Source organism: Lissotriton helveticus, chromosome 9 (assembly GCF_964261635.1).
Source record: "Lissotriton helveticus chromosome 9, aLisHel1.1, whole genome shotgun sequence".
Taxonomy (NCBI): Eukaryota; Metazoa; Chordata; class Amphibia; order Caudata; family Salamandridae; genus Lissotriton; species Lissotriton helveticus.
In genome coordinates this window covers 1074868435-1074881603 of record NC_136070.1, presented here as the reverse complement: position 1 = coordinate 1074881603, position 13169 = coordinate 1074868435, and the positions used below count along the sequence as shown (strand labels likewise).

Sequence of the window (13169 nt, the reverse complement as noted above, 5' to 3'; positions counted from 1 at the left end):
AGGGATCCACCAGGGAGGAGTACCATTAACAAGGGGAGATTCTCCCCTTTCCAATGATACCTCTCCCGCCTGCCTCAGTGCTCAGGGGGCTGCTATAGCCCCCTGAGCACTGAGGCAGTTAAAACTGAAATGAGACGATCAGCTCATTTCAGTTTCTGTTTCACTGAAATGACGTCAGCGCGACCTGTGTGGTGATCGTCATTTCAGTGAAAGAATCAGAACAGCCGCGGGATCTGGGGAAGCTCTTCCTCAGCTCCTGAGGCATTTTTTGATTTAACCCTTTAGGTGCTGCCGTCGGCCAACGGTCGTCACGGGCACTACCTCCCCAGTGCTGCGTGCGACCGCTGGACGTCCAGTTCAGCACTGGATAATGGACAGCGCAGCACTGGGGAGGTTTGTTTACGAAGCTCCTAAGGTGTTAAAGGAAATCCTTCTGGTGCCGGCACCAGAGGGATTTCCTGTGTCATGTGTGCGGATGGCAGGGAGGCGTCCGACACACATGGGCACTGTAGCGTCGGATGGCTACCTACCATCTAACGTATGCAAAGGGTTAATTAGAGACTGTCCTCAAATTGTCTTCGAACGTCTTTCTTCATAGAACATTGGGCATCTTACTCACTCAATTTCACTGGGATTAACCTGCACTCAAGATACAAGGACATAATCTTTCTTAATTCAGAAACTAAATATCTTCTGCAACATATTTTTTAATATAATTGCAAGCATTTTTTTTAATTTACAGTAAATAAAAAAGTTGCCTCCTCGTTACCTAGTTGAGCCAATTTGCAGTTGAATGATCAATAATCTCCTGAGGGTTGGGTCAAGTCTAACTAAACTAGATTACTTTTAAAACTACCCATCCACCCAGAGGGTTGGGAATAATGCCATATAATCCTATAGAATATTCCCTTCACTCATCAGACATATTCCTTGATAGCAGTAGAATGCGTTCGCTGAAAAATGGTACTGTATACAGGAATGTTTAGTAAATTAACCCATACTACTATGAATACATTCATCTGTTCATTACTTTACATATTAGTATTTCCAAAAAGAAAAATTCCATCTGCAACTCACTCAGTTTTGGCACTATGGGTGTCCGTTGATGTCTAAATGCATACCTTTGCAACTGTTAGTGAAGTGGTAATCCATCTATGCCATTGGTTGTTTATCTAAGTGATGCTAGAGGTCTCATGCAGCACAGCTAGCTATGAAGAGGCAGTAAATACAACAGAAAATGATATACTTTCCCGAAAAAAACGGACAGAAATAACCTGATTACATATTGTATGGTGTAGGGGTGCCAACATTACAGGGTCTGGGGTTACCAACTCCCACTAGGAGTTGCACTCCTGCACTGTGCAATTATGAGTTTCCCACCATGCAGACCCTGAATTGTCAGATCCTTTTCCACATGGTTATCCCAAACTCTGAAAACAATTATGCTTCTCTGAGAAGGTGCTAAATGGAGCAGGAGGACAATTAAGCTGAGCTTGAAGGTCTTAAGGGTGTATTCAGTCTATGTATGCAGCCACTGTATGGATCTGCACTTGATATCACCTATTGGCATTGCTGCCTGGTAAAATCAGCCACATAGTCCCTGCACTCTGTAATTCTGGGTGTAGGAACACAGAGGCACTCGTAAACGGTTACAGCTTTCTCCCAGAGGGATACCGAAGGGGAAGATACTGCTCTACTCAATCTGTAATCTGCCCCAGAGTATATCAACTTGTGTTAGTATTTATAAATGCCAACCTGTCGTCATCAGACTTAAATTTATCCTAAAAATCCGAATTGGCATAAAGTGTATATTGTAGATTGTGTGTAAACTTTCAAACCATCCCAAATGGTTGTTTTCTATATGCATCTCTACAGAAAGAATGTTTAGAACATTTCTGCGAAATAAATAAAGCAACTATTTGTCTAACATTAATGTATGTCACCAAATCTGATTCCCATGTAATTGCTCAAATTATTTAATTATGTAATTGCTAAAATTATGTATCTTAGGGTGTCTTGCCACATTTCGTCTCAGAAGCTTTAGATGGTCTCATATTCATGCATAATTGCTTTATACTAATTGATGGAATTTAAAAGTTATAAGAACTCTGGTACTGTGAGCACCTTTATAACAATTACATCCACAGGGATGGGCAGTATGAGCTGTGTGATAATTATCTCACCCTTTCAGTTTTTCCCTGATATATTTCGGTAGTTCAATTTGTCAAAATTTAACGGGGAAAGGGCTTGGAAAATAAGGCAAATCAGGTGAGTTTCAGTATGTTAACACTGACTCTGCATGTTATGCCCCATTTTCCATGTGAAAATGCAGAATAGGAGATATTTACATATGTGAAAAATACCTCATCCTTTGTAACAGTATTCCACTTGTAGAAAATACACCGCTTGTTGCTTAAAGTGTGAAACAGATGGTTTCTGGACTGGGGTGTCCGAGTAAGGTCCAGGAGTGCTGGTTCTTAGTCAGCTGGATCCAAGTCAGATTTTCTGAATATTCACATAAATTTAAAAAAATTGAAACTGAACCCATTTACATGGTGATTGGTTGTTTTAAATATCTGTCACGGATCTGGTCCATTGGGACATTTGTTAGCCCAACCTTATTTAATTCATAGTTGCTAAAATTTCGACACTGTGTACTGATCATAAGGATTACAACCTTGGTGATTTTGCCCTTTACTTCTCATACTACAACCTAATGGAAAACATTTTTTAAATGTGGGCTCTGATTGACCCCTCACTGTACTCTTGTTTGTTTTCAACATTGTAAAAATGAAAGTCCACCAACAGTTTATGCCAAAAACTGCACTTCAATTGAAAGTAAAAAAGATGGTTTTACTGAAGGCAAAAATGCATACTGTTACAGTTCATGACTACAAAAGTAACAAAACATACATTTAGTTAACAAAAAAAAAGGAAAAGAATAAAAACAGAAATTATGGAAACTTCCTTCAAATACAGAACAATACGATTTGTTAAAAAAGTAGAATGGTCTTACCTTATAATAAGATCCTCCACACGTGTCAGTGTCATCAATCACACAAAAATCACCTTCTTTGGCTGCGATCATGCCTGCCACACAGCTGTTTTCTTTTAAGTCGGCTACACAGCAATGATTCTGAGCAATTCTGCAATGGAAAAATAGGACCAGGCATCAGCTGAGAGATATGCCATAGTGCTCACTGGTTACAGGTGTAGGTTTACCAAATATACGAACAAATATGCATTGAATACATAAATCTGAAGGCATAATGCATAGATTACACACATTTTTCACAATGGAAAAATTGAATAATAATGTGAAGGTAGTCCAGATCATCTGAAGCACTGCCGAATATAGCGCAGGAAGCAAGAGGTTTCCAAATACACCACATATCTAGTAGGGTCAATGTGAATTAGCCTCGGGGTGTTCTTTAACTGACTAGAGATACATCTGCTAACATTATGGGCCAGATGTAGGTAAATATATTTTACCGACTCATAAATACCGAATTTTACCGATTCGGTATTTATGAATCGGTAAAATATAAGGAGGGAGATGTAGGTAAATCCAGATGTGGATTTACCGAATCTGTAAAAGTCGGTATTTACCGATTCGGTAAATACCGACCGGTAATGCCCATTCATTCCGATGGGCTTTGAAGCCCATAGGAATGAATTTATTTATTTATTTATTTATTTGTTTATAGTGTTTTATATAGCGCGGACAAGACCCGTGGGTATCAGAGCGCTTAACATAAAAAGATTACAGATTACAGATTGACATTATAGTAGCAATTATAACAACAAACATATATGAGGTAGTAGGCGATATGCTATCAGGGGTGATTAGATAAATATATTCCTAACGTCTGTGTCATTAGCATTAGGAGGTGCATAGGCTTAGCTTGTGTCATAGTCATATCGTCAGGCTCGGTGAGGTAGGGTTACATAGTATTATCAGTACAATTCCATGAGTAATTAGCAATAAGAGTTGGATAGGTTTAGCTTGTGGCAAGGATTAAATAGATAAACCAAGTAGGGTAGAGAATTATATCATTATGGGTGTGAGATACAGTGTAGAGATCACATATATATGAGGTAGCCTTAAAGTGCATAGCCGAGGTTTGATCGGGAATCAGTCATTTGTCTAATTGATCTTCAAATTATTCATGATGAGTCCGATCTTCTTTGTCTTGAGTGTTCATATTAATGGTCGGTGCGTGAAGAGGTGTGGCGCCGCGGCCAGGGCGACTGACGCTGGAATCTGGGGACCACGGTTCGATCCCCGGCTCCGGCGGCAGGTTAGCCCAGCACCATATGACTCTGGGCAATAGCTTGCTTAATCTTCCCGACGGCCCCCCAGCGCCTAGAGACCCTTACGGGTGATTGTGCGCTTTACAAATGTGGACTTTTGTGGACTTTATCTCTATGTAGGGTATTTACTCATCAAGTGGTTCTTCAGTTCCTGTATGAATGTTACAGTGTTTTGAATCACCCTGATGTTAGGAGGGAGTGAATTCCAGACTCTGGGGGCGGCTCCGGAGAATGCTCGGTCATAGGTCTTTTTCTTCCGGAAGAAGGCCGGTCGTAATAGCAACTCTTTAGCGCTTCTAGTTGGTCTGTTACCTCCCGATAGCTTAATTTTCTTGGCTAGATATGTAGGCGTGTTGTAGTGAACCGCTTTGTGGGTAATACAGGCCATCTTCATTTTAATTCTAGCTTCGTAGGGTAGCCAGTTTAGTGCCTTTAGGTGGGGAGATATGTGATCGAATTTCCTCGTTCCCGTGATGAGTCTTGCCGCAGCGTTGAGACAGGCTTTTAGTGGTGCAGTGGATGTTTTCGGTAGGCCAGCTAACGTGGTGCAGCCATATTCAATTCTCGAGATCACTAGTGATTGGATAGCCAGTTTTAGATCTGCTTCTGAGATAAAGGGTTTCAGTTTTCTTAGATAGTTCAGGTGGAAACGGGCGCTCTTGGCCATTGTGTTGATGTAGTCTTTCATGTCGAGGTTCTCATCTAACGTAATTCCTAGTGATTTAGCTGAGTTAATTAGGGTCGGAGTACAGTTTAGCGCAGTCACCAATTTAGTCCATTCTTTTACCTCTGGTTGACTCCTTGCTGGTGATATTAGTAGGAATTCTGTTTTATCGGCATTAAGTTTCAGATGATTAGCTGTTAGCCATTGTAACGCTCGCTTTAGTGTTTCATTCATTAGGTCAATGTCATCCCGACAGGCGATCTTCATATATATTTGCGTGTCGTCTGCGTACATGTGATAGGAGATCTGTGATTTTCGAAGAATCTCCGTGAGAGGTTCTACATACAAGTTGAATAGATCTGGGGATAACGTTGAACCTTGCGGGACCCCTATTGCGTTAGGGCACGGGGAGGAGATTGCTTGGTTGACCAGGAATAGTTGTGTCCTGTTCTGTAGGAAGGAGTTAAACCATTTCAGTACGTTTCCAGATAAACCCATCCTGTCTCGTAGCCTGGTCATCAATAATTCGTGATTTACAGTGTCAAATGCTGATGACAAGTCTAGTAGGATCAGTAGGCACGCATGATTTTGGTCTAGGGCTTGTAAGGCGTCATCAACAATATGCAGGATCGCCGTTTCAGTACTATGTCCGGTTCTGAAACCTGATTGGCAGTCATCTAGTAATGAGAACTTAGCGATGTGTTGACTCAGTTGGCCCTGCACGCATTTCTCAATAAGTTTGGCAAGTAAAGGGATGTTGGTCACTGGTCGATAGTTCTTCGGGTCTGTTGCATCCGCTGTTGGTTTTTTGATGATGGGAACTACCTGCCCAGTTTTTAGGCAGTCAGGGAGGGTCCCTTGTGCAAGTGAAGCATTTATTATCTCAGTCCAGATCGGAACTAGGGTGTGGCTGATTTCTCTTACACACTTTGCCGGTAAAGGGTCTTGATAGTGGTTGTTCGGTCTGAGTTCTGCTAGCGTTTTGGCGATCTTTCCCTGGTCATATAGTTCAAATGTGTCCCAATTTGCCTTATTTTTTGTTTGAAGACCTTCAGTTGTCGCATTAGCCTCATTTATAGGTGAGGGAAGGGTCATGAGGTTAGCTGCTGCACTTGTGAGCTCAACTTCTAGTAGTTTGTTTTTTTCCGTGAAAAATGAAGAGAATTCCTCGCAGCTTATGGGAGTTTTTGAGTTCTCTTGAGTCGTTTTGGCTAGTTTATTTGACTGTTGTTTTAAGATCTCGAAGAGTTTTCTTGGTCTGTTTGTGGCATTGTCGAGTTCAGTCCTTATAAATTCTTTTTTGGTGTCGATTATCTTTTTGTTATATTGTTTTCTAGTTTTTCTGAGGGCTTTCAGCTCAGGGGAGGAGGGATGTTGTCTCCATTTCCTTTCAGCCATTCTCAGTTTTCGCCTGTCCTCGTTCAATGCCTCATTAAACCAAGGATTTTTTGGCTTTTCCGAGACACTTTTCAGTTTTTGAGGCAAGGTGTCATTGACTATATTACTGATCGAGGTTATGTAGTGATCCGTCAGCTCGTTGACATTGACATTCTGCCTGTTGTTACGAGGCTTCAGGTCTTTCTCACATCTTTCAACCAGTAGTTCAATATTAGCTTCTTTTGTATCTCGAATCAGTTTTTTGCACTTGCTGGGTTGCACGGTCCTGCCCTTTTTCATTGTGGGTATCGTGAATGTTATGGCGTGATGGTCAGACCAATCACACGGGTCTATAGCAAGGATTGAAGTCTCTTTGTTTCTTGAAATAATCCAGTCTAGAGTCGCTCCTTGTGAGTGAGTGGGCTGGGTGCATGCTTGCGTAAGGTTTAGCTCATTGAGGAAGTCTTTAATCGAGTTAACCATTTTGTCATTGCCGTCGTCCCAGTGGAGGTTAAAGTCACCTAGGAATATGTTGTTGGCATCCGAGTTAGAGTTGGCAGTTATGATCTCTATTAGTTGCTCTGTGAACTTTGTGTTATCTCCCGGTGGGTGGTAGAACGCATGCAGGTTATAGCTTTGATTATTTAGTGATCTTATGTTAAGACCAAGGTATTCACAGGATTCTATGGGGTCAGATTGGAATTGGTTGACCTTAATCTCCGAACGGTGAATGCACGCTATACCTCCTCCCACTTTCCTTGGTCTGTCTAACCTGACAATGTTATATTGAGGTGGTACTAGGAGATCAATGGTAGGAGATGATGATTCACTAAGCCATGTTTCCGTGAGGATGGCCAGGTCGATTTCCTTGTTGATGATGAGGGCGGCTATATCTGACGCATGTTTAGTTGCCGAACGACAGTTAAGAAGTAGGCATTTTAGGGCTTTCTGTGCGTTAACGGGGTTTTCATTTTCAGTTTCGGTTGTAGTTACCTGAATATGTTGTAAGTTGTGGTGGATTGCTTTCCTGTCATTCTTTCTGGACGTTCTATTAGAGTCAATAGGTACAATTTCGATATACTCCTCCTTTCCCCGAGCCGGTTGTTCATAAGATCGAAGTAAGGCCAGGGCTTCTTCATTTGATAAGGGATTGGTCCTGTTTGGTCTGTTGGGTCGGAGTACAAGATTCTGGATGTGTGAGACCTTCGTGTGCGTATTTATCGTCATCTCCCAGATTTTCTCAATTGTCTTTGCGACATTCATCGAGTCTTGTGCCAGGTTGCCTATTAGTTTATTGAGCTCATTGACTTCTTTCTGTGTTCGGGTAGATTTCTTATGTGAGATAGACCTGGCTGTATGCGTTCTACATTTTGCTTTCCTCCGTGAAAGGTCTGTTCTCATTGCCACCGATCTTACCGCTGTATCCTTAGTTTTGTTATGATTCTTGACTTTATTAGGGGGTCTCCATTGCTTCCTATGTTGTTAGGTGTAGAGGGTGTTTTTGTGGATAAGGATCTATGGGACTCCAGACTCGCATTCGAGGGAGATTGGGGAAGGTCGATAACCTCTACCTTGTTCTTTTTGTAGTTATCTTCATAGGCGGACTCACTCGGAGCTGGGCCACCCTCTTCAGGTGTTGTGGCGTCGTGTGGTATCGGCAACGGCTCTTCCATTGGTGCCTGGTTCTTCTCTTTGTTTCGAGGGTTAGGAGATACCGCTATCCTTTCAATCTCCTTCTCCGGTATGGCCATCGCAGTTTCAGGTAAATCTCCGGCGTTAGGGATATGATCGTTCCGGCAGTCCGTTTGGTTGGCTTCTCTGGTGACAGAGTTGTTTATGTCATTTGTGATATCTGGTGGGGTCATGTTTTGTTGATGATTAGGTCTTTCTATGGATTCCTTTAACGTTTGGAAAGTTATCTCAAATTTCTCGAGTTCTTTGTTCGTTGCTTGTATCAGCACAATTCCTGTTTTATACATAGTAATGCATACTTCTGTATTACATCTTTTAGTTAATGAGGTCGTTATTTTTGTGCCATGTGGTATGTTTTTTACAGTTTTTGTGAGCAGCATTTTTGTAAGGGCATTGCGCCATTTAGCTGTTTTGTCTGTGTAGAATATCAAGTCATTCATCATGACACCTTTAACTCTATCGAAATATGGGTCAGCGAACAGAGTGTCCGGGTTTTTTCTCAATGTGTTATGTTTGAATTTTTTGGCAGCATTTTTGGATAGAGTGGAAGGATATTCTATCCTCTTTGCATGAGATCAGGTCGACCCTCGGTATCTTTCCTCCATTTCCGCTTCACCTTCACGTTGTGCGTCTTCAGAAGCCATTGACTATTAGTACTGTGTAGTTCCCTGTTGGTGCTTTGTACTGTGTAGTTCCCTGCTGGTATATCGGGGAGGATATAGGAATCTAGGTAACTCCAGTACTACTGTTTCATAGTGGTAGATGTGCTTTCTTTGTAGTTTGGTTAGCTCTTATTATATATTTGTAGTCGTGGAAGATATAGAGGTTGGAGTGACTTCTGCGGTACTGTTCCGTAGTTCTTTGTAGTTGGTATCCTCTAATTAGTCCTTTGTAATTATGTTATCTTATTGTAATCAATCCTTTGAAATTATGGTGCCATCCACAGTAATTAATTACACCCTTTCCTATCCTTATTTGTGAAGAGATTTGTCTTAAGAGTCTCTAATTAATCCTTTGATGTTATGTTGTTTTATTCTAATCAATCATTTGTAGTTTAAGGTGCTATCATCAGTAAATTAATTAATTGATTGACTATCCCTGTTTGTGAAAAAGGGGTTGTCTGGTGATAAGTTAGCCAGTGCAGGATGTCAGCCGAATCTGTCCATATTATTTCCTGAGGGGAAAGGTCTTTCTCTCTTTCCCCTCTTGAAGTTGTTTTAGTCCCTTATCACTTTTCTTTGTCCCTTCTCTCTTTCCAATCAATCTTGGTTGGTCCCTTGTCACTGTTCCTTGTTTGTTAGTGGGGGTCTGGGATGATTCACTTCCTTTCTTCCACTCGTCAGTCCTCTTTCTCCGTCTGTGCCCCTGTGTTGTTGATCAGCAGGTACATTTCCGATTCAGATTCATCAGACGTCTCGCGCGGCCACCATTTTAGGGTCAGGCGAGCCGTTTTTCATTCCTCTTCACTTTTAATATCCCGCGTTTTCCCTTTTGCGAGTCCTAGGGGTGTTGTAAGCGGTTGTTGGGGCTGCGCAGGGGGAGAGGATGACCATACCTTCTCCAAAGGTCAGCGCGGTCTCTCAGCTCCGTCTTCCGTGATGGCCAGTCTGTGTGTCTACCGGCTCCGGAGCTGCTGCCGATGGCTCCTCCGAGATCCCCCGCCAAGCGCAAACCAGGGAGGCATCGGGTGGCTCCTTTCTTATTTAAGGTCCGCTGAGGGTCTTCTCCGCCCGCTCCACATCAGGCTGTTCGCATCACGTGGGGTCCGACGTCCTAGGAGTCCGAGGAGAGGAGGCAGCCTTGACCATCGACCAGGTACTGTATTCTTTCCTGCGTCTTGTTTCTCCTGTGTTCCTCTCGTTTTCTATTTGTTCCGAAACATGCAGCAGTTGTTCCGCTTCGTCTTGGGCTGTATTGAGGGTTGTTCTGGGGTTGTGCAGGGATTTAATCCATATTTGGAGATCCCTAGCCCCAGCGCTCCTCACTAGAGCTCCCCTTCAGCCGCCATTTTCCTGTAGTTGAGCATGAATGGGCATTGAGTTGAATGGGCATTACCGGTCGGTATTTACCGAATCGGTAAATACCGAATTTCACAAGGGTGCAGGGGGTGTCACTTTGACACCCTCTAGCACCCCCAAAACAGGTTTGGGTGCCATGTGGCAGGCAAACCTGCCCTAAGGGCAGGTCTGCCTGTCATATGGCACAGGTGTGCATGCACACAAGTGCATGCACACCGGAATCGGTATTTTACCATCAAATTGAATTTGATGGTAAAATACCGATTCTGTAAGGCTTGTGGGACTCAGAGGAGTCCCACCTACATATCAAATTTACCGAATCGGTTAAAATACCGATTCGGTAATTTACCGATCGGTAAATTTACCGATTCTGCCCCCTACATCTCAAAATCCATTTACCGGTCGGTAACGGCCGAAATCGGCCGTTACCGACCGCCGTTACCGACCGGTAAAAGCCTACCTACATCTGGCCCTATGTATGTTAGTATGTATGTTTACAAAGATGTAAACTATCCATCTATGTATTACAATGCCTTTTATAATGTTCCCGCTGGATTCCCAGCACTGAGCTCCAAATAAAGAAAATACTTAAGAGAAAAAATAATCGAAAGGATGTCTAAATGGGCAAAATAAAACACGTGAATATATAGTTAGCTCCAAATTTCAATGCATGAACTCTGGGAGAAAAAAAGAGTCTTCCAGAATATCAACAGCAGGACACCACAACCGAAAATATCTTTCCAAACTTACGATTTCATCAAAAATCTGATATTCAGTCAATGTACCAGTGGCTGAGCACATATCCCATGTTTCTCAATAGTGGGTAATCCTACTGTGAAAGATAACTTACCAGTGTGGTATAAAACTTAACAAATAATGTTTACATTTTAAAATACTGTTGCATAATTAATTAGTGGAACGTTCGATTATAATAAAATATTGAATCAATCAATCAAACCAGATTTGTAAAGCTTGGCTAATCACCTGTGAGGGTATCGGGGTGCTGTAGATCGTTCTGCGGGGGCTCAGGCCTACAGCCAGGTCTTGAGTCCTTGCCTGAATGCCAGCAGCAAGGGTGTGGTCCAGGGTTGAAGAGGGAGGTATTTCCCGGCCCTGGCCAAGAGGTACGAGAAGGAGCGATCTCTGCTGTGGCTTTGACATATGTGAAAGGTGTGAGCAAGGTGAAGGGAGGTGGAGTGCATGTGTCTGAAGGGTTGGTGGTAGTTGAGGCGGTGGTTGATGTGTGCTGTGTTCCGTGGTTGTGCAAGGCTTTGTAGGTGTGGATCAGCATCTTGAAGTGATATCTCTTCTGAATGGGGTGCCCCTGGAGCCTCCTGAGGTGGGGGATGATGCGGATCCACTTGGGGAGGTTGAGGTTCAGTCTGGCCTATATTGTCTGTTGTCTCTTCAGGAGGTGCAAGTTGATTTCTGCGTAGATTACATTGCCATAGTCCAGCCTGCTGATGACCTGGGCTCGGATGATGGTACATCTGGTGTTGACCAGGAGCCATCTGAAAATCTTGCAGAGCATGCGACGAGTGAGGAAGTAGGATTCTCTGGGTTGTTCTGGTGAGAAAGCAAGCGATCCACCTGAGGGCATCTCCCTGAATTTCAATGTGGCGAAGTCTTTCGATGAGGGTATGCTGGGATACGGTGTTGAAGGTCACTGAGCGATCGAGGAGGATCAGGGCTGCTGTTTCCCTAGGTCCAGGAGAGCTCTTATGTCATCTCTGGTGGGAGATGTCCAGGAGGTTGTTGTTTTCCAGGGGTCTCGTGAGTTGGCGATTGATGGCTTTCATGAGCACCTTGGAGGGGAAGAGGAGAAGAGAGATAGGGTGGAAGTTCTTGACTTCCGTCTGGTCGGAAGATGGCTTCTTGAGAAAGGGCGTGACCTCAGCATGTTTCCATTCGTTGGGGAAGATGGCCGTAGTGATGGATACATTGAAGATGCTGGTGAGTTCTTTCTTCATGTTTTGCTCCTAAGGTTGAAAATGTGGTGGCGATAGGGGTCCGTTGGTGCTCTTGAGAGGACGGAGTTCACAATGTCGGTGGTGTTTTGAGTGGTGAGCTTGTCCCAGTTCGTTAGTGTCAAGCCTACCTGTTCAAAGAATTCCACAGGAGGAGAAGCTGAACCCAGTGCCTGTCCTTCAGTATTTACACTGATGAGGGCAAAGGGGAAGTAGATAGAGAAACATGAAAGACTGCCTTGTAGAGGATGATATCACTGCTATTCTTGGATTTCAATCTTTTCCTCTTGTTTATGGGTTATACTTTATTCAGAGCCTGCAGTTTCAAGTGTAAAATTCACATGAACATTTCCTATATATATATTTAAAACTTCAAACTTATTACACCACATAACATGTATCATATATAGATATATACATTTGCCTAATATACACAAAAATGGCAAGGTTTGAGCCACTCTCTCACCAGTAATAATCGCTGCTAGTTCTTGTAAAGAAAATGGTTGAAGTTGACACTTGTGACTGGTTTTATGCACATGACAGTCTTAAAAAAATGTTGAACAATTTCAATTAATGTTCAAATGGGTTCCAGCATATTAAAAAAGTTTCCAATAGAATGGAAAGTTTTTGTAAGAGATCTAAATTATATACAATGGAAGAGCTTGTCCTGGTTTCTCATAGCTTCAGATGAATTTAGCTAAATTTCTCCATCAGCAATATTGCTTGTATTTTTTGGCTGATACCTCCATTGTCTTTAAAGATGAAATGGAAAGAATGCCTTACCAGATAGTCAGCTGAGATACTACTCTTCTGTGGTAAAAACGAATACATAGCCGACCTGAATGAGAGGAAGACTGAGACACTACTCCTTTCACAATTCATGAGTTTCTGTCAGGATTTGCTGCAACGTAAATTCACAAGATTTCTGCTCAGATGCAGAGTGGAGATACTAATCTGCATGCGCTTCACAAGCGCTGAAAATGGAACACTACTTTTTCCTTGAGTCTCTGTCAAATTCTCCTCATGAGAGAGGCGCAAAGAAGAGACACTCCCTGTGGCTCAAAAAGATATCGTTGAAGTGTGACGTTTCATAGCTGAAAGTGCGTGTTGAGGAGATCTGAACAGTGCCTGCACTCA

General features: G+C 42.7%; 1 protein-coding gene across 1 annotated transcript in view; it reads right to left on the bottom strand.

Annotated features, from left to right (window-relative positions):
* The window catches only part of FBLN2 (fibulin 2), a 669658-nt gene that overhangs the window by 300409 nt on the left and 356080 nt on the right, over positions 1–13169 (bottom strand). Inside the window, exon 4 of the mRNA XM_078661453.1 lies at positions 3017–3146. Within this exon, the coding sequence (XP_078517579.1) occupies positions 3017–3146 (130 nt within the window). The remainder of the gene's footprint in view (positions 1–3016; positions 3147–13169) is intronic.